Below are 25,427 nucleotides of genomic sequence, written 5' to 3'. Positions count from 1 at the left end.
TAGAAAATGTCAAAATAATCTAATAGAAACTAACCAATATTTATACATGCAATATAGAAAAGGGGTGACTCAAACTCGATACCTCAGATGTAGAGTAAATATTATTAACCAATTGAGTTAAAAGTCTTTTGCAACCAATAATATTTAGACGAAAAAGAAATGTTAATCAATAACTTACTTAAAATAGCTAGCATTGGTAAGAATAATGGCAACACTTAAGGATAAGGATATATTTTACAATCAAACCTAGATGGGAATAAAAGAACCAATAACTCACTAATGCTTCATCTTCAATTATTATGAAGTTCTTCCATGCTATATCAGAAGATGGAAATAAAGATTCTGCCACACCCATTATTACTATAGCCAGGCTAGCTATGAGCATCCCTCAAATTTGGTCCATGATCAGCTTCATGTGAAGAACCAGGAAAAGTACCCCTTCTGTGGAGAAAGAGTAAGAGAGCAATGAGGAAGGTGGCAAATAGCAAGACTAGAACCAGCATCATAATCTCCCCTTGGACAGCGAATTTTGGGTGACTGATTAAGGGGAGAAGCTCATCGTTTTGAGACTTGTTGGGAGCCAATGAAGGTGACAATAATGGAGCACTTGCCATGCTGAATAAAATTAAGGTGTAAATTAATTTCCTTTGCTCTAGGAATTTAAGAGATTGGTTCATGCTTTGCCAGGCGTTTCAATTGTTAACTGATTGGTTGGTCCATACTTCTTGTTGTTAGTTGATGTTGTGTTGTCATGTCTGCATGTAAAAAATGAGGCCGACAGATACAGAGCACGCAAGTAATGTATTATCGGCTAGTCCAACAGGATCCTCTCCGGATCTTTTTCTTGAGGATTCGGGAATCGTGTCCATTTATCATACATCGTGCTGTCAGTTTTTATTAAGTATTATTTATATTTATTTTTAAATATAAAAAATTAAAATAATTTATAACCGCATGATGTACAATGAACTAACACGATTCACTGATCATCGGATCCTCACAAAGAGGATTCGGGCGAGGATTCGGACTCTGGCCTAGTTTGGTATTGATTTTTTTTTTAAATGTTTTTTATGTACTGTGAGAATAAACAGCTGTAAAATAATATTGTTAAGTATCTGATAAAATTTTATATAAAATTGTTGTAAATATGTTATGATTAAAAAGTATATATTATTTAATGTGATATAATAATTATCAAAGAGACTAATGCAATGAAAAATATTATAATTTTGTAAAACATGCAAGGGTATACTTGTTATTTAAAATTTTCATTAAACGGGTACTGTTCACTAAGTTTTGAAAAAAAAAACATTTTTTTAGAAGTATGGTAAACTCTGATTCTGCTTTTGTACTATTATTGACAACAATTTCTTAAATAAGTTTTTTTTTTATTTTACCAAATTCTAATTTTTTTTCCAAACCAACCCTTACATAATATACTACCATTAGATTTGATACAACGTCCGGCTACCATCTAATCACAAATCAAGTTCGCAACTATATGCCATTAAGTAACATCTATAAGTCTATACTATGTTCCCTCTCATCTGATCTAATGTACGTTAATGGACTTGAATGAGGATTCTTTCTGAATCCTCTTTGTGAGGATTCTAAGAGGATCCTCAAATCATGTCTGTTCATCATACATCGTACGGTTAGAAATTATTTTAAATATTTTATTTAAAACTAAATATGAATAGTACCTGACGAAAATTGGTCACACGATGTACGATGAACGAACATAATTTGAGGATCCCTAAAATCCTCACTAAGAGGATCTGGAGAGGATTCTCATTCAATGGACTTATCCAACATTAGACCAGACATTCGTGTCTTGTTTTTTTTGTTCGTGTCGTTTTCGTGTCATACCCGATATCTTAATGGGTGTAATACCCGTTAAGGTAAACGAGTAATATGACCCAACCCGAAATCAACATGTTAATATTATCAGGTAATATAACCCGACCAGTTACCAAAAAAAGAAAATATATTTTAAATCAATAAATAATGAAAATGAAAAACATAACTTGACCAAAAAAAAAATGGAAAACAGAATACTAAATTATTATAAGCCTGCATACCACATTGTCACAATAATAGGGTAAATCGCCAAAATGGTTCCTGATATTTGCATAACTCATCACTTTGGTCCCTGAGATTCCAAATTGATAAAAGTGGTCCATGAGATTGTCCACCATCCATCATTTTGTTCATTCCGTTAAAAACTCTGTTAAGTGTCCCGGAGCTCTTGGCCGGAAGTTTGGGCAATTTTCAAAGCTTCGTAACTCAATCGTTTCTTAACCAAATTCAACCCATAATATATCAAAATGAAGATAGGAAAGTGTAGAATAATATTATACCTATTTCAAAGCCCAATGGTTGCCGAAGATGGCCGGAAAATAGTCTCAAAGTTGACTGATCCGAGTGAAAACTTGAAAACTCACCGGAAACTGGGTAAACTTTAAACGTTCATAACTTCTTCAATACTCAACAAAATCAAGTGATTCAAAAACAAAAATCATACTTCTCGATGAGGCAAAGAGAATGGTACCTTTTTTTATGGCTACCTTGCCGTGGTTTGGCCAAAAAAGGGCTCGAAAGTGGCTAACTCGAGACCAAGATAGCCACTTTTGAGCCATTTTCTGGCCAAACAATGGTGCTTTATCCATCAAAAAAAGGTATCATTCTCTTTCTCTCGTCGAGAAGTATGATTTTAGTTTTGAATTACTTGATTTCGTTGAGTATTGAAGAAGTTATGAACGTTTAAAGTTTACCCAATGTTTGGCGAGTTTTCAAGTTCTCACTCAGACCAGTCAACTTTGAGGCTATTTTCTGGCAATCTCTGGAAACCATTGGGCTTTGAAATAGGTATAATATTATTCTACGCTTTCCTATCTTCATTTTGATATATTATGGGTCAAATTTGGTTAAGAAACGATTGAGTTACGAAGCTTTGAAAATTGCCCAAACTTCCGGTCAAGAGCTCTGGAACACTTAACGGAGTTTTTAACAGAATGACCAAAATGATGGATGGTGGACAATCTCAGGGACCACTTTTATCGATTTGGAATCTCAGGCACCAAAGTGATGAGTTATGCAAATCTCAGAGACAATTTTGGCAATTTACCCCACAATAATATTACTTCAAAACATGAAGAAAAAAAAAACATTTGTCTTTCAAGTATTATATACCCCAAAATAAGAACCTAGTGAAAAAACATTACTTCAAAATACCAAATATTTAAAGATATGCAAAATGAAGAGAGTTTTGTTTCAAGGGAAACCTTGCACGTTTTTTACAATAAAAATTCAAAAGATGATGTACCCATCCAAAAAGCTTAGAGGATGCGATCACAGGTGCATGCATATTTTCTTCATATTTTTCACACTTGTATTATAATTTTTTTTAATGTGTTTGGTTATTTTAAATTACTTGATATTTTATTTTTAATGTGTTTTATATTTTTTTAATCTCACTCTTTGCCTATAGTATACTAAATAAATAAATAAATTTTATAATTTTTAATTTATATAGAATAATAATACAATAATACATATTTATTATACAATATATACCTATACATCTTATAGTAAGTTGTTTTGTAGTATAAAAAATTAAAATCCTCAAAATAACTTTTTTTCTTAACGTGTCGAAACGGGGTATCTGTGTGTCACCATCGTGTAAACCTATTAAGGATCTAGTATTAACGGGTTCTTATCGTGTTGATCCGAAACCCGTTATTTTCGTGTCATTAACGGATTATGTAAGAAATTATCATGTCTATCCAACATGACTTAGGGCTAGTTTGTGAATACTTTGATAGGAAGCATTTATAATAATAATGGTCTTTAGCGAAAGCACTTTTGTTAGAAATGTTATTTGTCATCTGAAAGTTCTTCAAGCGATTTAAAAGTGCTTTTCTTTCAAAATTAATTAGAGTCAAACAAGCCAATACTCTTGTGGCTTTGCAGTAAGCATGTTTACTAGATTCGAAATTAAAATGAAGTTTATTAGTTTTTTTTTTTTCTTATATTATTTTGTGTTCGTGCTATAGTTAATTGTGATACAATACAAATGTGTGTATATATTATGACACGTGTGGAGCCAAAAATATTCACTAGGCGACACGTGGACTTTTGGACAAAAGAGGACAAAAATACCCTCGAGGCATACCGAGTTTCCTACACTCGAGCAGTGGAGAATCATCCATCAACCAAGTCAAGAGTACCCAAAATGGGTAACAATTCAAAACCTATTTCATTCCATATATGTTTTTACCTCATTTTTTCCTTATTCAATTAGCCATTTATTTCAAACATTCCATAACATCCTCAACCAATTAATATAATCAATATATTAAAGGCTAATTTAATCACCCATTATACCCCAAAAATCACACCAAGGCCCGGCCATTCCCATCCAAAAAGAGCCTATCATATTCTCTACCTTTTCCACCATTTTCCCTTTTTAATTATTTGGTAACTCCTAATTAAACCTAAATTAAACCCAAAAAACCCTAGCCACCCCTATCCCTATAAATATACTCTCATTCTCACCAAAAAACCAATTCCAACACTTTGGCAAAAATCCCAAAATTCTCTAAACACTCTTTCTCTCTAAATTCTAACTTTGGCATCGGAGGTTCTTCGGCCAAAGCCCCCCCCATTCATCGTGGGCGCGTGAGGCTCTTGGCCTTAACCTAAGGTGTTAATTATTTTGTAGGTGCAAAATCGTCCAAGATCGAGGAGGAAGAAATTTGCATCCACTAATTGGTGCTTTCATTGAGAGTTGAAATCCATACTCGTAGAAGACTCTCGCACAAAAAGGTTTTTTCTTTATTTTCTAGTCCATTTGAATATTTTTCATACGTTCTTATTATTAGAATTTTTTACTTGCAAAGGTTCTTTGATAAAACGTATAAGCAAAATATAATGGCTAGAAATTTAGAAAATTCCACAAGTGAAAATTCTAATGTTCAAGAAATGGGATTGCGGAGATCCGTGAGGCTAAATGCGACAATAAGGGCAGTAGCATCATCATCACGAGCTTCCACCATGGGAACCACCGTGGTGGCTACCTCAGTAGCCACCCGCGGCGAGGTCAATGGTGCCTTCACCACGGCCACCATGGGAACCACCGCGGTGGCTACTTCGGTAGCCACTCGTGGCGAGGTCCATGGAGCCTTCACCACGGCCCGGAGATCCGTGAGGCAAAATGCGACAATAAGGGGAGCGGCATCACCACCACGAGTTTCCACCATGGGAACCACCGCAGTGGCTACCTCGGTAGCCACCCACGGCGAGGTCCATGGTGCCTTCACCACGGCCACCATGGGAACCACCGCGGTGGCTACTTCGGTAGCCACTCGTGGCGAGGTCCATGGAGCCTTCACCACGGTCCGAGCCGTGCCATCCAAGGCTCACGGTACCAAGACCACGATCCAAGCCGTGCCATCCAAGTTTACGTGGACCCAAGCCCAAGCCTCGCATTCACATGCACCGCGCATTGAGCAGCCTGCTTCCATGATCCAGCCTGCTCCCGTCAAGCAACCCACTCTCACGGCCCAAACTGCTCCTGCCGAGCAGCCTGCTCTTGTGACCCAGCTTGCTCCCGACGAGCAGCCCACTCCCGTGGCCCAGCCTGCTTTCGTCGAGCAGCCCACTCCGGTGGCCCAGCCTGCTCCTGCCAAGCAGCCCACTCTCGTGACCCAGCCTACTCCCGACGAGCAGCCCACTCCCGTGGCCCAGCCTGCTTTCGTCGAGCAGCCCACTCCGATGGCCCAGCCTGCTCCTGCCAAGCAGCCCACTCCCGTGGCCCAGCCTGCTCCTGCCAAGCAGCCTGCTCTCGTGACCCATCCTGCTCCTGCCAAGCAGCCCACTCCCGTGGCCCAGCCTGCTCCTGCCAAGCAGCCCACTCCCGTGCCCAGCCTGCTCCTGCCAAGCAGCCTGCTCTCGTGACCCATCCTGCTCCTGCTAAGCAGCCCACTCCCGTGGCCCAGCCTGCTCCTGCCAAGCAGCCTGCTCTCGTGACCCAGCCTGTTCCCGACGAGCAACCCACTCCCGTGGTCCAGCCTGCTTATTTCGAGCAGCCCACTCTCACGGCCCAGCCTGCTCCCGTGGCTTTCCAAGCAGCCCAAGTCGGCCCAAGACTATCTCAACCATCCGGACCTACCATCGAGCCGGGAGCATTCTCACCACATTTTTTCGCAGATTTGACATTTCCCAACTCAAATCTCGCGCTCGGAGTCTACCACCTTTCCACTGCCCAAGGAGGCGCATTCCTTCCAAGCTCTTCCAATCCAAATGGCGAACAACACTTGTCTCGACAAGTCATAGAGTTGACGAGCGCCCTTGCACAACAGAAAACCTTGGTGAATCAACTTTTGCAACGTATCGGGATCCAACGTGCCCCGGACGAGGTATCCCGAAGTAGGACAAGGGCAGACGAACATTTCCAGCAGCGTCCCGGTAAGCAGCCACTCGACCAGCCATGAGCCGAACGTTTGGGCAGTGTACATTCCCGTCTTAGAGCGCGAGGGAGCATGCACTCTCGACTAGGCCCACGGATGAGCATACATTCACGGTTGGGGTCATACTCCGATAGTCAACATGAGCAACCTTCCGGGCAAAGTGTCTATTCGCAGCTAAGCCCACAAGGAGCGTCATCCACCTCACATCAGAGTAGGCAGCATGACGGACGGAGAGAAGCAGTCACTCAATCCAGCTCAAGTTCAACCAGCAGCCTGCAAAGAACTCGCTCGCCTACTAGGGACGCACCACATGCACTGCATCCGCGGCATAGACGAGCCAAACACATGGAAGAGCAGCCTAGACCAGCAAGTCATGACTGGGGGCAGCCGAGAGCTCCGCTACCCCAACAAAGGAAAATTCAGGAAAAAGTAGAGAGACTCTTGACCAAGCGATTGCATGATTTCCAACGCAACGAGGTCACCGACGAGGCACTACGACGGAACATGACCAACATAAGCAGGTCACCCTTCACGGAGGAGATCGAGCAGGCAGAGCCTCCACGCGAGTTCAGCATGCCACATTTCACATCTTTCAAAGGGAATGAAGACCCGGAGAGACACTTAAAACGTTACCAAAGTGCAATGATCCTTTATCGAAACAACGATGATCTCATGTGCAAGATATTTGCCACCACTCTACAAGGCGAGGCGCAAGATTGGTTCTACACCCTGCCGCCACAATCCATCCGGAATTTCTACGAACTTTCTTTGGTTTTCACCAAAGAATATTCATCATATCGCTCGATCAAAAAGAAGTCTGACCATTTGTTCGACGTCAAGAAGAACCCAAAGGAGTCGCTTCGCGACTATGTGAGGAGGTTCAAAGTAGAAAAGGCAAAAATAGTCGGATGCAACGACTCGATAGCTAGAGCAGCCTTCCAAAAAGGACTTCCAGCAGACCACCCACTATTCGGAAAATTGATCATGAAAGAAGATCTAACTCTGGCAGACTCTTTTGCTTTAGCAGAGAAGCATGTACTTTGGGATGAGGCTCGCCAATGCACATTCAAGGACTTGAAGAAGTACCCGACATCACCTCCATAGAAGCAGCGGATGACTTATTCACATGTTTGACGATATCTAAAGTAGCAATAAGTTTTACCATCATGCGAGAAGAGATGGGGGCCCGACTACCTGTATTCTACAGTTACCTGTATTCTACAGTTCAAAAGCTCTCCTCGATGCTATTAAAAATTCAAAAGCTAACTTTGGCAATAGTTGTTGCAACCCAGAAGCACAAGTTTTACTTTCAAACACATGTAGTCATCCTCATGACGTACTATTCTGCCCAATCCAGACGCGCGACGATAAAGGCGTAGACCCTGGCGGATGTAAAGTTTTTTTACGAACGCAACACTGGAAGGACACACTCGAAAACAAGTTTTGTCCTCGTCACCCTAAAAGATTCTACATAGGAGCAACATGTACCGGCAGTTGAGTACCATTTCTTGTTGCGCATCACACGGCCCTAGCCGACCCTTGCTCAATGATTCAACTCTAGAGTGGCCCAATACCGGCAGTTGAGCATCTTCTGTTGCGTATGACATGGCCCCATCTCCACAGCTCCCTACTGCCTCTTCACGCCGAGCCTAGGTGACGCAACAGAGCGGCCTAACGATGCCTCAGAAGTAGCCGAGCACACTCTAGCTGCGCCTACTCCACCCGATGAAGACTTCTGGCATTTGCATGTCGACGACGCAGAAAAACCTTCATCACTGCCAGCAGAGAAGGCTCCAAAAAGATGGATCCCATCTGGGAAGGTCCGTACAAGATCAGCAGAGTAGGGGGCAAGAGTAATTACACCCTCACCACCATGAAGCGGCAAAAAGATTGAAAAGAAATGGATGGCCTACAATCTGAAGAAGTACCATGTGTGACCTCCCGCTACATCAAAACCCGAAGACTCAATAAGCTCGACGGGCACCACCTCACAAGCTGAGGACTATCCAGTTGTTATGCAGTTCCTACCTTACAGCTAAAGTTCTCGTTCATTTCACTCGTTTTTCAATGAGGAATTTAGAAGTAATCACAACTTGGCTTGGCTGCATGCTTACAACAACTAATCACTCCTGCACTTCAAAAGAAGACTGCGCCCTTCTTAGGGACTCATAACAGGAATTGCGCCCCCCGATGGACCAACCATGCTCTTCAGTGCGAGAGGGTAAACCAATTCTCCGACACCCATATGGGTCAGCTCTCCAAGACGGGAGGATAAACTTTACACTCCGAATATCCAGACGTGGATGAGCCTGGCTGCCCTAGTATAACTAGATGCACGATGGCTTGCTCCGGGATTCCTAGAAGTAGACGCAATGGTCTTTTTCAAGGCTTAGCTAACTGAAGGATTTTGGGTCTCTTGGCCTAATCCGTAGGGAACCGGGCCCTAGAGACGGAGAGGGCACATTACGTAGTACATCCGATGGACGGCTGCCCTGGAATCCTAAAGTTGCTACCGAGTACACTAAGGTAGCCTACGGATTCCGGAAGATTGCCTACGGCTTGCCCTTCGAGCAGTGAAATCGCACTAGACTTATACAACCGCACATTCTTGTGAAAGGTTAAACAAGCTAGCGCGCATATATGAAGTTTTATCCACTGCCGACATGCTACGTAGTCGATAAGCTTCACCTCTGCCAAGCGCGAAACAACCTACACCAAGTCCTAAAGTGTTGTGATACTTGCTACGCAACCTACGGAATTGAACAAAGTCAAGGTTAACAGCCTAGTGGTTACGCGGACTTGTCTGCTTCTGTAAGTAAGGCATCCGGCTGCCAACCCTATGGCTAACAACTTTGCAAAGTTCTACACCAACACCTACTGCTGCATAGGCTACGCGAGTTTCTCTGCTTATAAAAAAGTAGCATGCCTGCCACTGGTCTATCAAGTCTAAAGGTTAGGGCATGAACAAAAGAAGTGAAGATGAAGAAAAACGAAGGAAAACATGTTTATAAACAACTAGCAAAGGCCGAATGAGTTCAAGCAAAACAAAAGCTACAAGGAAAAACAAAGAAAATCCTAAAGGCTACCTAAAATACTACACTACAGTAGCTTGGACATCCCACGACTACTCGGTCGCCACACCTTCAACAGCCGTAACGCTCTTAGCAGCGGCATCATCCGACGCTTCACCCCTGGCTGCCCCAGTCTGGGCACTAACTTCTCCAACTACTTCACCAATGGAAGCCTTAAAAGTAAAAGCAAGCAAGTCTTCCGGAGAAATAGAGAAGGTCTTAAAACCTCAAGCCCATCCTTCTCACCCTTCAGTTGCTCATTCTTCTTAAGCAGACTAACACGGACGCGCTGCAGCTCATCCACTCTCTTCTTAGCATAAGTAGCGAAACGAAGCTCAGAAATTGCAAGCTTAAGATCTTGAATCTGAGGCGAATCAATCTCAACAGCAAAGGGAGCAGGCTTTGGCGCCACTTTAGCAGCAGAGTCCACCTTACCACTCTTCATAATAGCAAGTCTCTACAAAGGTGAACCGGATTTGGCTTCCAAAGAACGTCCTGGTACAGACTTCGACACTGGGGGCATGATAAAACCTTTACGCTGAGTAATCTTATCCACAATTGTACTAGCCATTCTCAACATGGAAGACGCCACATGCTCAGATCTAGCAGCCTTACATTTCTTCCCATTGGAAGAAGTCATGTCAATCACATACCTCTTGGTAGCAAGCGGACCCTCATGAGCAGCGAAAGAAGTCTTTGGTTTTTTCTCAGCCGGCATCTCTTGAGCAAGCAGAGAAGATCCATTTTCCCACCTTCACTTGCAGCAGGATCCACAACAGTGATTGGACGAGCCAGTGCATCTGCTTTGATCCTATTCCCCTCATCTTTTGGGAACAGCCCACGTTTCTCCTGACGAAAAGAGTTAAAGTAGCCAACGTCATTCGTGGTACCTAGCAGGGAAGTTCAACCCAACATTCCAGCAGTTCATGAGGTTCGCAACCTCTTCATTTCTCTCAATCACCAGCCTAGCTCAAGTCATGTCCAAAAGCCTAAAAAGACATGAGCCATGTGACTTGCCTAACACTGCGCCCCAGTGCCACAATCCGAGGTCCCAGCCACACAAGCTGCCCTTGGTTCTAGCCAAGTCGAGCAGCTTAAAGCAGTGGTCTCTGCCACAATACCTCATCGGCCCATGCCGAGTCGACTCCTGGCCCATGCCAGCCAACGTACCGCACCACCCCGACGGCTGCCCCGCGGTAGCACTATCCACGAAGAAGACAAAGAAATCAACGAAAGATGGTCCTTTGCACGGGCAAGATGTAGAAGATTGCTAGAGGAGGGGGAACAAATATCCTCTAAGCTATCTCTCTTTTGTAGGGTAGAATAAATCGCTCTCCAAAGTTGATTTAATAACCCACTTAAGGTGGATTTAAATAGGCTTTGAGAGAAATTTATTTCCCTTTCCGAGAAGGATCTAATTTCCTATTAAAGGGAGAATCTACATCAAAATAGGAAGCAGTCATAAGTTTCCTAAAGCAAGAAGATCTCTACACCTGCTGCCCTTTTCTGCGAGCAGCCCAACAGGTGTGGGGGCATTTGTGGAGCCAAAAATATTCACTAGGCGACACGTGGACTTTTGGACAAAAGAGGACAAAAATACCCTCGAGGCATACCGAGTTTCCTACACTCGAGCAGTGGAGAATCATCCATCAACCAAGTCAGGAGTACCCAAAATGGGTAACAATTCAAAACCTATTTCATTCCATATATGTTTTTACCTCATTTTTTCCTTATTCAATTAGCCATTTATTTCAAACATTCCATAACATCCTCAACCAATTAATATAATCAATATATTAAAGGCTAATTTAATCACCCATTATACCCCAAAAATCACACCAAGGCCCGGCCATTCCCATCCAAAAAGAGCCTATCATATTCTCTACCTTTTCCACCATTTTCCCTTTTTAATTATTTGGTAACTCCTAATTAAACCTAAATTAAACCCAAAAAACCCTAGCCACCCCTATCCCTATAAATATACTTTCATTCTCACCAAAAAACCAATTCCAACACTTTGGCAAAAATCCCAAAATTCTCTAAACACTCTTTCTCTCTAAATTCTAACTTTGGCATCGGAGGTTCTTCGGCCAAAGCCCCCCCCATTCATCGTGGGCGCGTGAGGCTCTTGGCCTTAACCTAAGGTGTTAATTGTTTTGTAGGTGCAAAATCGTCCAAGATCGAGGAGGAAGAAATTTGCATCCACAACACGTTCATGGGCTGAATCTAGTAGACTAAAAGAAAATCTATGACAGATGTAGCCCCATTGGTCTTTCTGCTTATATGTTCAGCTTCTATGTCTGATGCCACTAACTAGAAAATCATTGACCAAAAAAAACCCAACCCCATAAGAGTGTTAGGATCCTAGTTATTGGGTTTATATCTTTATGGTATTTTATCTTATCTTTATCGTAGTTGGCTTCATCCAACGGTTCTGAGGATACAGATGTATTCCCATATGGGCACTCCTCTGCTAGGGTTGTATATAAGCCCCATTTCACCATTTAGGAAAAAGATAAATGAAAAGAACTGTCATTTTATTTTTTACTTTCCTTGCATTTTCCTTTGGACTTGGATTGTCTGCCCTCCCATTTCGATGCCCTCCCCGTGCCCTCCTGTTTTGTGTGGTCACGGTTAAGCCACGTTAATATTTTATATTATTTTTTTATAAAAATAATAAAACAAAAAGAAATAGTAATATAAAATGTTAACGTGGCTTAACCATAACCACAAAAGAGGGCACCAAAATTAGAGGGCACCAAAATTAGAGGGCAGACAATCCAAGTCCTTTTCCTTTTCATCTCCATTCCTAAGGAATGGGTCCTATCATCTGGTATCCAGAGCCCAGGTGTGCTTCCATGGGCAAGCGCCCGACACCGGTTTCTGTGGCCGACGTTTCGAAGGCGGTCTTTGACCGGCAATTTCCGCAAGAGCAAATCCTCACTCAAATCCAGACCCTCCGTGACAAGGTCACGATGATGAACGTCCGTCAGGTTGAGCTGGAGCACCAACTCACCGATCTGCAACACTCTCTCACAGATCTGGCCATCCTCGATGCTCAGCATGAGTAGGTCCAACAGGCTTGTCTTGAGGAGCTCTGTTGTCTAAAAACCCAACCCCCCACCCTTCCTCAGCCCACATAGAGTACTTCTCCGTCACAGCCCATCGCCACCTCCCACCCGAGGACCCTTTTAACTGCTGGTCCTTCATCCCCCTCTCCTACCACGCCGCCATTCCACTCCTCTTCCCATCCCGTTTGTCATTTCCCCACCTCCAGATATTTACCTCAGTCTTCCAGCGGCTCTGTTTTCCATCCATTTGACTCTGACCCACATTCCTCCCACCACTACCCACCCCCTCCACCAATCCACGGCCCTCATTTCACCCACGCCCACTCGACCCCTCCCAATTCGCCCATGACCATTCCAGCTCCAGACTTACAGGGGCCGACGACGTCCACACCCACCATCATGGAGTTCACAAAGGCATCGCTCGAGCTGATTTTTCATCATGCAAGCCTGGACAAGCAGGTTCAGCGTGTTACGGAATCCGTGTCTTCTCTGCGTGTTTGCCAAGAAAGGTTGCAAACTCAGCCTATGGAAGGTGAAGACGAGATAGAGTCTCAATTGGAGGGTTTGGATTCAATGCTTGGATTGAACCTTTTCCATGCACTTGAATCGACGCCGTCAAACCCTTACCCGAGGCCGCTCATGTACTCGCCACCACTGACCTCCATTCCGCATTTGGAGTCAGTTACGAAGGCTCCTTGCTCCTTGTCAACCATTTTGATTCCCTCAATTTTGCCGGAAATTGGGTTTTCTCCCACAGTGCCCATGGGCTATCTTCAAACCGCACCACATCGTCCATCTCAAATTCTATCATCTGCACCACCGCAGGTAAGACACCATCGTGTTCCACCGTTGCTTTTGACATCTCCGTTGTTGACAGCAATGGCAACTCCGTCAAGAACCCGGGCTTCCGTAACGGTTGAGGGCTCCCGCACAACGACTCGTTTTGGCATGCTTCTACGCCAATCAAGCATTTCCTGCAACCAATTTCTTCCGTGGAGATGAAGAGGAAGCCTAAGTCAAAGGTCCTTGGCTCCCGACAGTCCAATAACTCTTCGAATTTTTCCTCCTCCTCTGTAGGATCAACTTTGCGCTCCTACTGTCGCACTGATGGTCTCGTCAATACCGTGCTGATTAACGATGTTACCGCATCTCGCTTGAAGGGTGGCTCTCAGACTAGCTGCAATGGCAGTCGAGTAGTGCCACCATTGGGTAACCCTACTCCTGCGATTGAAGATCTCTCTCCTAAGGAAGATTTTATTCAGATTGCTCACCGAGTTCCCCGACCAAAAGAATCTGACAAGGCCCTCTTTTGTCAGGTACCCATATTGCATTCTCCACTGAAAAATGCACGGTGGCATTTGGAATTTCTTACACACCATATGACCGTTGACATGATTATGTTTCATTCCTGTGGGAGCCGAAGAAACATATTTGATGTGTTTGACAAAATGCTGAAGAGAGAACTGGCCCAAACATATGTGCCTGACCTTTTACTTGATCCGCACCATTGGATGGAGATTACTAAATCGGTTCCTAACTTTCTGCTTGTTGAAATTAGGGAACGTTGTTCCCTGGATGTGTTTCTTTATGCATTCGAATCCCTTGGTATTGGGAACAAGGTGTACCCTGAATTCTCACTTCATTGTCCTGATTGGTGGTTCCTAACGAATTCTTTCCTAACTAGAAATGTTCAGAGTGATACCGAGACCATTTTGGTTTCTCCCGTTACCTTGCTGACTGGCACTTTTGGATGGGTGAGTTCGTGTTCCATGGATACTTTTTTAAGGATGATTGTGAAAACACCAAATTGGGATTTACTAGTAGAGGTTCCATGATTTGTTCTACAATTTGGCAAAATAATTTAACTCTGATGGCCAATGGTATTTTCTACCCTTTCGTAAGTGGCTTGACTGAAGTAATTTCCACTTTTACTTTATCTAGACAAATGATTGATACTATGACATCAGTTTGTCTCATTGTCTCCCATCGCAACACATGTGTTACTAGAACCATTATCAGGCTTTTGGAAAAATCTGCCAACTTGAAATGGCCTACAGATGGACATTTTAGACAAGAAAATGAAGTGTTTGCCGTTCTTATCCGTGGACACATACATGATCCTCTCCAAATCATGGCAGAGTCACTTTCTCTTAATTTTCAAAAGTTGATTTCTATGGTTCTTTCTCTAGCAGTGGGTGCTGAGCAGATTGGTTGCTCTTCTTTTTCTCCTAATCTTGTTGAGATTGAGAACTTCTATTGGATGCTTATTCTTCCCACGTTGCTGTCTCCGCATGCGACTGAGCATCCTATGCTCATGGATCATGCATTGGAAATTTTCATAGCAATCTGGAATGCTACACTAGAAACTATGATATTACAGTTTTCTCTAACTTTGCCTCAGTTCTTGAGTGTCAAGTCAACAGTTATGCATTCATTTGCTATCAATGACCTTGACCAGTCACAAAAAAGCAAGCACAATATTCTCCTGGAGCACTTTGGTGCAAGAAAAGCTAGTTTAGGCCTTGCTTACTTCAATTTTCATGATAATGGGATTACTGCTCTTCTCCAATTCAATCTGGCAATATCTTTTTTAAGCTCTTATTTCCCTTATGTTCATCGATGGCACGTACTTTTATGGAGCCTATCAGCAAGTTACAAACTATATCTGCTTGGGATGTTTAAAGCTGCTATGTCTTACACAGGACCATGGTGTTTTGAGCTAATTATCAAGCTGGTGAGAAGTGTTGGGGTCCAGCTGTACCACACTATATATACCCACGCCATTTTGGGACTTTGGACTGCCAGGAGTCTTGAACAAACCTGTAGTGTGATGTATGGTGTTTTGAGCCATTTTGGAAATGTTCATGTTATCAAGACTTGGGCCATTTTGTTTGCAGATCATTCCTTCATGGTCAAAGAGCTATTACGTTTGGTCGAGTTGATACAATATTGTGTGGATGATGCCAATTTGTCTGATGCATCGCTACTTACTCCGAGGATGCCAGATTATTATTCGATCAACACCAAATTTGATGATACCTACTTGCAGAATGTATCACGGTATAAATTGAAGATCATTTTGGGTCATTGTTCAGTACCATTATCTGCATCAGGATCATTAATGCCAAAGTTCTTTGGTTATATCACTTTTCTGGATTTTTGGAAGCTAGTGTGCTTGTGGAATGCTAGCAGATTTGGGAATTTAGCATTTTCACCAAGGGTATATGCGGCTACATATCCAGCAACTGAGGTCAAGTTTGCTAGGATTGAATTGGTACCCCACTATTATATTTTCTATCCTTTGCCAGCCATGGTGTTTTGGGCTTTCAGCTTTCGTCAAACCAAAGGAGAGGTTGAATATCATTTTAGGAGATGTGTGCTTCATAGCTCCTGCACTTCTACAGAGACCATGCATGGTAGAAGCACAACTTGGCAGGCTTGGTTGAAAATCTGTTTGGAAGCCAATTTTCTTGTGGTCTGTTTGGAGATTCACACTGCACTGGTTTTGGAGGCATCTATCATGATACGTTTTTTGGAACCCCAAGGCTTGGGAGAACAAGCCGCGCAAGCCTCTACATGCCAACTTGACGGCATGAGGACATGCCTTATTTTAAGGGGGAGGGAATGTTAGGATCCTAGTTATTGGGTTTATATCTTTATGGTATTTTGTCTTATTTTTTTAGTAGTTGGCTTCATCCAACGATTCTGAGGATAGAGATGTGTTCCCATCTGGGCACTCCTCTGCTAGGGTTGTGTATAAGCCTCATTTCACCATTTGGGAAAGGGATGAATGAAAAGAACTGTCATTTTATTTCTTACTTGCATTTTCCTTTTCTTCTCCATTCCTACGGAATGGGTCCTATCAAAGAGCGAGTTTGAGGGAATCAGCAAAGTTGCGACCCAGACTAAACGAGGATTCAGTGAGCAGAAGTGGCAGCATTGTTTCTTAGTATGTGTATGAAGATTGATCTGCCGCAATGGAATACCACTACACTTGTACTAAGCAATGGAATACCGCTACACTTGTACTAACTTATAGTATCTACTGTACTAGTAAATTTAAGCCATCGATTAAATTATATATACTAAAACTCATTTTGAAGTCACTGTTCATTAACAGTGATTTGACGAAATTGTCCCTCATTTGCTACCTAATTCTCAGCCTTTTTCCTCTGTTATACATTGAAATCACGTATTTACCCCCATTGTACGCGTGTTGGTTATCGTGGAAGGAAATGGAGTCCAAATCTTCTGCACCCAAAAATCCCTGTGGCTTCTCTGTGCCTTTGATTTTATTAAGCATGTCAACAATCACACCCAATTAAATCAAACTTCAAGTCCCGAGTCCCAAGACATGCTCAATAAAATCAAAGGCACAGAGAGGCCACAGGGGTTTTTGGGTGCAGAAAACTCTCTCTCCAAAAAGAGAGGTGGCATTAGGAATAATGGCTTTTTTTGAGAGAATTAGAGTTTGATCTCTTCATTTGGGTTGTGCATATTTCATTTGATCTCTTACTTTTGGTTGTGCAGATTTCATTTGAATTAACTCGGGTTGTGAGGAAGTGAATAATTATTTGAATTAATTAATTTCTCTTGGGTTGTGCATATTTCCTTTGAACTAATTTGGGTTGTGTTTGAGCATTGTACATGCATGAACGTGGGTAAAGAGTATGAGGATAAAGGGAAGAGAAAATGTTGTGATCATCCACCTCAAACGATTTGTTGAGGTATTTTTTGTACCTTTTTTTTGTTTAAAATTATATATTTTTCATATGTTAGCAGTATGTCATCGAGGAATGTTAGAGCCTCTTTATTCAAATTTTTCTTTATTTAAATATATATATGTGTTTAGAAGTGTAAATTTGTATAATTGAATCTTTGCTCCAATTTTATATTTCATTTTTTTGTGACCTTCTGCAGAACTTGGAATCAGCTTTTCACATAACATGGATGATGAATATAAGAAACTCATACACAGAATTACTCCACCAAGGTATATACAAATTAAAATCATAACTTGCGTCAATATAGAATAAATTATTTTTTAGCACACAAGTTTGACATAATAATTTTTCTCATAATTTATAAAATATTGTACAGATTTATGCTACCTGGCAATCAACGACTAATATTACTTTCAAGAAGGCAAGACTAACATATGGCATGTCATATCGGTATATTTTTCACAAACAGATGGTAAAATTGTACACATCACATTAGACAAGTTTCAATCTTTTTTGCTTCCATTGTAACACATTTCTAATTAACATTTCGTACTAAATTTTGATTAAACTTTATTTAAATGTTTGATTTCAGAATTTCACAAGTCGAATTACCACATCAATAATAGAAAAAAATACATTTGATCTCCGGTTATAAGGTGACCTCACCTCTCTCTCTCTCTCTCTCTCTCTCTCTAAACTCAATTTTGAACTTTTTATGCATATTTTTTTTTTATTGGCTGTGTTTATTATTTTTGTAGTTGTATTCACAACTGTCCAAGAGAGTACAACAAAAGGTCAATTTTTCCATTGGAAGCACCTCAAGTTAGGAACAAGTCTGTTATCCAATTACATTCATGGCATAGAACACTTGAAAGGTCAATTTTCCATTGGAAGCACCTCAAGCTAGGAACAAGTTTGTTATCCAATTACATTAATGGCATATAACACTTGAAAAAGCTAATGATGTATTTCAACATTGTTTAGCATGTAGCAAGCTTTGTTTGACTGATATACTCAATACTGCATTTGTAATTTTATCATTGGTCCAACTTTTTGAATAAACAATTTCTCTTTCTTTGCACTTTGAAAAAATGGATTTTTATATTTTTTTGTTAGTGTCTAAATTTGTTCCGTTCATGATAAGGTTTAGCAAAATATCTCATATGATTTTCAATCCCGTAGCATCGCCGGTGCAAATTTCTAATATCAACTAAGTACCAACTGTACCATGTATTGTCAATCGGTACTTGTGTCAAACAATCTTTTCGTGTAACTTTTTAATATTAACTGACGTACATATAACATGACTAGTAGTTAATAAATGAGATTCACCATGGCACCGAACCAAAAAATTCTTATCCCTTGAGGTATATTTATATTCCAACATCATTGTTATTCCAAAGGCAAGATCTTGATGGAATATCAATTGATTTTGGAATGAATTCTGCAAAGTTAATTTAGTGCCCTGGCTGATATAAGTTGTGGAATCCAAGTAGCAAATTGCAAGCGTGGTCCTCTAAACAGTGCCAACCATTCCAACTTTAACCATATTCCCAAGTCAATTTGTTGGCGTAAAATTCCAATTTTTTTGGCGATGGTTGTTCAGATGTTCTCCCCAATTCCAATCCCTATGCTCCGATAGAGATTTGCAGCTTCTTTGATAATGGATGGCATGGAAAAATACAAGGAGTAATTTACTTTAAAACTGTTGTCTATATATTGCAAAGAACATGCATATAGTCGGCCAAAAATTACAAATGGCTAGCATAGAGGATTGGGGAAGAAGCCAAACTCTACACAGGCTTGCCAAGCAGCTTGAGTTTTACAAACCTCCCTCCGCACCAGATAAATCAGAGGATGATAACGAAAGCGATACATCTGTGAACTCTGGTATAAGCTTCAACTCCTTAGCAGTCGGCAATGAAGAGTGTTCTTGTGTCAAGTTGAGATTGAGAGAGAGAAGAGCAGCTGTCCTGATATGCATCTTTGAGGGAGCTGAGGGTGAGCTAAGAGTTATTCTTACTAGGAGATCCATGAATTTGGCATCACACCCAGGTATAATATGCTAAATTTGTGTGGAAATAATTTCTTATTTGTTAATAGTCTCAAATTAATGTTAGACTTGGCCATGGACGCTAGGGCTTTCTAAATGTGTTCTAGAGATTACACAGGAGATGTAGCATTGCCCGGCGGAAAAATGGATAAGGAAGATGCAGATGAATCTGCAACAGCACTAAGGGAAGCCATGGAAGAGATTGGACTCGATCCAAGCCTAGTTCAAGTTGTTGCAAAGCTAGAGTGCTTTATGTCCCAGGTACCACGTACATGTATATGCTCATTTCTTTTCTTTTGATATATCGGTACTACGAAATTTGAATCGAATGTAATTTTTTTTTGCCTTGCGCAGCATTTGGTCACCGTTGTCCCAGTGATAGGACTGGTAGCTAGAATTGAAGATTTCAAGCCTGTACTCAACGCCGATGAAGTTGATGCCATTTTTGATGTTCCATTGGAGATGTTTCTCAAGGTTATTTCTACCATACAAAAACAGTATATTGCACTAGAAAGGTCACAGGCAGAGCATGCATATGTCAATTTATGTTCTTTTGTCAAAACTTAATTAACAGTGATTTCTTCTTGTGTAATGCAGAATGATAATCACAGATTTGAGGAGAGAGAATGGATGGGTTGCAAGTACATTCTCCATCTTTTCGATTTTGAATCAGAGCAAGGGCCGTTTCTAATTTGGGGACTAACTGCAAGCATTTTAATTCGGGTGGCCGCTGTCATCTACCAGCAGCCTCCATTATTCCAAGGACACAGCCTCCCTGACTTCCAAGAATTACAAAAAGCCTTGCATAGTGTGCATAATGTTGATGTAACATGAGATTATATACTACTACATATGTTGGAGAATTAAAATAAAGAAATGAATCCCTATTGATTCATCGTATTCCAGGGTCTTAGACGATGATTGAAACCATTTAATTTTTAGATTCTCTTTCAACGGTTATCCATCCTAAAAGTCAACAAAATTAGTGATTGCTTATATGCTTAATTTTTGGCATCTCTATTTTAGCTTTATACCAAACCACATTTGCACATTTTTAAGTGACCAAACAGTTTTGGATTTGGATGATTTTTATGCTAGGATAACCTTGAAGACTTCAAATATAGACAATTTCGACCGTTGGATTGCATTGTGGCACAGCCTTAGGAAGAACTAGAAAATATGCCCGTTCGTTGCTGCGGAAATTGAATGCATCACCCGTAACTGTATGAATAAGACATATTTAACCTGAATAAACTAAACGCAATCATGAATGAACAGAGAGACACATGAGTGAATGAGGTCAAAAGGATAAGCAGCTTGGCTTTTATATACATTCAACTAAGCTGACATGTAAAGACATTGTACAATTAGCTAGACAAAACTGAACATTCAAGTAGCTAACTTTCCAAGCACAAACGTTCAAAGCAAAAAATATGCAGAAGGCTTGTTTCCATAAGAAACAGAATAAAAAGCAACATGCAGTTGACACACATTTTGCTTCTGCAGTTAAAGATGGCACACACTCAAATTGCACAAACACTGCACACACTCACACGCACCTACATGGCACAAAAGCAATGTAAAATCTACATGTTTAGGCAATATCATCACACTTGAGAATTCAAATTGTACAAACACTGCACACACCCACACACAGGGGAATCCATATTATGAACCAGAAGCTTTCAAACTATGCATCAAAAGAAAAAGCAAGATATAAGAAATGAAAATGAAAAAACAAAATGAAAGCTAACATATGTCTTAGGCCAACATATTTATAAGATATGGATACCAATCCACTGGACTCTAAACACCAAATAGTCACGAATTTAGCTAAAGAATGTTAGCCACAAAAATCCTATTAATGAATCTCAAAATTTTCCCTAACCATTAAAATGGTAATGAAGCTCAGAATATTCCCTAAACACCGAAACCCACAGTACATGCTGCTTTGAAACACCCCAACCCCCTTTTTATATTTTAAAATTTGTTTAGTCCTTAATTGGCACCTTGTTTTATTTTATGTTTTCTGGTCTCCCTCTCTCTTCTCTCAGTTCTCTCTTCTCCCTCACCTCTTCCGCAACTCTCTCCCCTTCACTCTCTCGGCTCTCTCTATCTCAACCCCTCCGAGAGTTTTTCTTACCAACAATCATCACCATCGTCTTTATCTCGTCGCTACGAACTCAACCATAGTCTTGGCATCTTGAAAGTCGAACCACGAAGCCCCGTACACGAGCTCCGGCGAGCATGCCCCTTTCGAGGCCATTTCCGGCCAAACCACGGCAAGTTAGACGTCGTGTAAGGTACCATTCTCTTCTTCTCTTCAAGGGCTACAACTTTTGTTTTTGTCTCGCTTGATTTCGTTGAGTAGTGACAAAGTTATAGCCGTTTAAAGTTGGGTGATTTTCCGGCCGAATTTCCAGCCTTCTTCTTCGGCAAAACCAAGCCTCTCAGGCCGTTTAGAATCCCACGGGCCTTAAGCCCGTTTTACCTTAGCCCAAATCCCCAGCCCGTTTGATTTTTATTTTTAGATATTTGTTTTAAAGACCCCAAAGGCCACTGGCCTTATTTAGAATGGCCTTGGGCCGGTTTTTGGTTAAGGGGCTCTAAGCCCAGCCCTTTAATAAGGCCTTAGGGCCTGTGTGTATGTGTATGGGCTGTGTGTGTGTAGCCCGTGCATGTGTGTGTGTTAGTAGTGTATGTATGTGTGTTTGGGCTTAAGCCCAAACCACCATTTTTCATCCTAACCATTTTTAACCAAAAACCCTAAGTTTCTAAAATCCATTTAAAACCCTAATCCGGATTTCAAGCCTAAAACCCGTTAGACCTAATTTGACCGTTGACCCCAGGTCAACGTTGACTTTAGGGTTGACTTTTCGGGTTTTCGTCCGGAACCCTTCTTAGGGTAATTCGACGTTCTGAATCTGTTTCCAATGTTCATTTTCTCAAATTCAATTGCTATTATATAGTTTTATTTATTGGACTCTTTATGTGCTTAGGGACAATTATTGTGACGTTTCCGTCTTCGCTAGTGGCACAGCTTTTGGCAACTAAGTAATGTGAGTGGACCCCTTCTAAAATTACATGATTTTATAGTAAATGCATAAATGATTAGCATGCCTACGGATTTATGATTTGATTTATGTGAAGCTTGTTGATTTAATATATTGATTTTCCTCTCGTGTTTTGGTGAGGAAATAAATTGTTAGCCTATTTTGAGCTATATTTTAATATATCGTATTTTCTATAAAAACCATGAACTGGTAGACTATCTGACAGATGACGATAGGATGCTAGAACATGTTTTTGAACCCCTCTTTATAGTGTAGACAATGATCGGTATCTATGCTATGAAGTGGTTATTTATGAGATGCGTAACTATTTGTGCGTACATAGTAGACACTATGCCGCCTGGGGCGAGGATCTGGTGTTGGCAGTTAGGCCGGGAGAAATAATCCCTAGCGAAAGGCTGAGGGACACGGTGACAGGCATTGGGCCGAGAGGGAGTTATCTCTGGCTACGGGCACAGAGACTTAGGTGCAGGCATTGGGCCGGGAGTTATGTTTATTCGGTGATCTTACTAGCAGCACACCGCGTTTACGAGACGATCTGTGAGACGATTCATGCTTTGGTTTTACGCGATGATATTCCGCGATATGGCTTTTGCGATATTTTTGGCATGCTAGGATTTTTATTAAATCCATCACTTATTATGCTAATAGTTTTCACTATTAAACTGTGGGGGTTAGTATCTTGATAACTGTTTTATTATTATTATATATATAAATTTGGTCTACTCACCTTTGTTTTGCGCCCCCATTCAGGACTTAGGATCAAGGCACCTAATCCCGGCATCAAGACACTTCCGCAGCAGCGTCTTTGAATTCTCTCGATGTAGGACCCACTTCTTTATTCATTCAATTTTATCTCAATTCTTTTTAGTGATTAGGTTTAGTTGTATGTTCTGAACATGTTCCTAAATTATTAATTCATGGTATTTTAAATTCATAACCCTTATTTATTTCTTATTCTTAGCTTTTGTATTAATTAATGGCTTTCGTCACCCTCGGGTGTCGGCCAGCACGTGTCTATCCTAGTATTCGAGGAATATCAGGGTCGGGGCGTGTCATGCCTACCCAACAAAGATAAATTAAAAACAACAATTGCAAGATCAATAAGGACTTTGTGAACCACAACGATTAAAAGGGCCGGAAAAAAATAATCCAGATAAATAAAAGAAAGTGCAAATTAAAGAGCACCAAAAAACCAAACACTTTCAAGGTTGTCAAACAAATTTCAGTTCAAGGGTTTGAACCCATTGATCTAACTGCAAACATACAAAGGACAGAAGAAAAAATGCAGAAGAGAAAATCCAAAAATAAGAATGCCCCCATGATTATTGTTTTCATTTATCTCTCACAAACCAATCACATATTTAAAATCCATATATGAAAGCTTTAGAAAGATAAATAAAAATCCATATAACTAAATAGGCTGTGAACCCTAAACCCTTATTTTTAAGCTCAATATATTTGCCATTTTATCATGCGAAACACATTGAAAGCCAAAGTTCCCGATCAAGTTTACAACGACAAACACATCACAACTTGCTGTTTTTACGCGAAACACATCCAAAAGTCAATACATTTGCTGTTTTTATTCATAAACCAAGCTCAACCCACTTTATGATTGCAAGAAACACAAAAATTACAAAAGAAAATGCACACAGCATGAACCTCACCAAAAAATCTTCAACAAACAACACAATCTCACCAGCGGTGAAACAATAATGGCCTTGCGCCAATAGCCATCAATAACCAATGGGTTCGTGCCTTAAAACTTATTAATAATAATTAACAAACAATGGAAGCAACAAAAGCTTGTTAATAATAATTAACAAACAATGGTAGCAACCTAACAACAGAATTAACAGCACACTAAGCATCTACAAACCATTAACATTATTTCCCAAAATTTCTTCCCCAATTTCATCGATGGCAATTTTATTGATAGCAATTTTACAGATGGTCACCTAAGCATCTGCAAACCATTAACATTACACCAACTTAAGACAGCAATTACACATTCCACTGTTATCGTGGTGACACATAGTCAAAGGATGCCACTATTACATAGCCAAATCCAGTCCTAACGTGCACAAAAAAAATGTAACAACAGTCATGAAACCACCGTGAATAAATATACCTCAAAAGCCAAAGGGCCAAGTGCTCCGTCCAACGATCCAAGTTTCTGAAAATCTCAAACACAGCAAATCCATTAGCACTAACTCACAGAATAGCGACGATAATTATAGCTCAAAAACCGTGTTGAAATTCCATTAGCACTAATCACACACTGCCGGAACAGAGATCATAGGAAAGCTACACCAATTAAATGACAAAGACTAAAAACCACAAACAGGAAAGAAAAAAAAAACAGAGTTATCAGACAGGAGGAAACTGCCAGAATGAAACTGGCAAGTGGAGAGAAATATATATATATTCGAAAATTAGAAGAAAAATAAACATGATCTTATTTGTCAACAAATTGGAAAAAGAATACAACGAAGGCCTGGAAAGCTTCAACAAAAAATAAACAAAGAAAAGGCTCAACTTGTAACCACACTTATGGAGGTAATTACACACAATAAATAAATTATGATTAGTTAATTGTCCAGTCCCCCAATTTAACAATTGTTACATGCATGCGATCGAATTAGACCTGGGAAGTGGGAAACATACATAATCCTTAAGCACTGGGTTGACTGCAGGGCAAGCAAGTATCAAATTAGAATCACTATATAACATCGTTAATTTAACCTAATTTTAAATGACTAAAACCTTTCCTCCATACACCTTAATAAATTAAGTTTTTTTCTTTTTCTGGTGTATTTTGATTTTCCCTCTCTTTGTTTGATTTGAGCTCTAGTAGAACATGCTTTGTGATATATTTGATAAGTCTGCTCAAAAAGAGGAGGCTAGAGCCTAGAAACGCTTATACAGAAGATATTCCATAACGTTTCCATGTTGAGCTATGAC

General features: G+C 40.8%; 2 protein-coding genes and 1 long non-coding RNA gene across 3 annotated transcripts; all 3 read left to right on the top strand.

Moving 5' to 3' along the window:
- The first annotated feature begins 14,362 nt into the window (after nucleotides 1–14,362).
- Nucleotides 14,363–16,423, top strand: LOC126591753 (uncharacterized). The gene is made up of 2 exons (XM_050257436.1): nucleotides 14,363–14,492; nucleotides 14,580–16,423. Exons 1-2 carry the CDS (start codon nucleotides 14,363–14,365, stop codon nucleotides 16,241–16,243), a joined length of 1,794 nt encoding a protein of 597 aa, XP_050113393.1. The 3' UTR covers nucleotides 16,244–16,423.
- A 727-nt stretch (nucleotides 16,424–17,150) lies between these two features.
- On the top strand, nucleotides 17,151–17,943 carry LOC126594174 (uncharacterized). Its single transcript, XR_007613160.1, has 3 exons — nucleotides 17,151–17,339; nucleotides 17,533–17,605; nucleotides 17,713–17,943. It is a non-coding gene; the product is annotated as an uncharacterized LOC126594174 (long non-coding RNA).
- A 984-nt stretch (nucleotides 17,944–18,927) lies between these two features.
- Nucleotides 18,928–20,289, top strand: LOC126593846 (nudix hydrolase 15, mitochondrial-like). The gene is made up of 4 exons (XM_050259988.1): nucleotides 18,928–19,391; nucleotides 19,508–19,650; nucleotides 19,744–19,863; nucleotides 19,987–20,289. The coding sequence occupies exons 1-4, from the start codon at nucleotides 19,067–19,069 to the stop codon at nucleotides 20,221–20,223; spliced, it is 825 nt and encodes a 274-aa protein (XP_050115945.1). The 5' UTR covers nucleotides 18,928–19,066; the 3' UTR covers nucleotides 20,224–20,289.
- The last annotated feature ends 5,138 nt before the right edge of the window (nucleotides 20,290–25,427 follow it).

This window comes from Malus sylvestris, chromosome 12, assembly GCF_916048215.2.
Source record: "Malus sylvestris chromosome 12, drMalSylv7.2, whole genome shotgun sequence".
Taxonomy (NCBI): Eukaryota; Viridiplantae; Streptophyta; class Magnoliopsida; order Rosales; family Rosaceae; genus Malus; species Malus sylvestris.
This window is presented reverse-complemented; position numbering and strand designations above follow the sequence as displayed.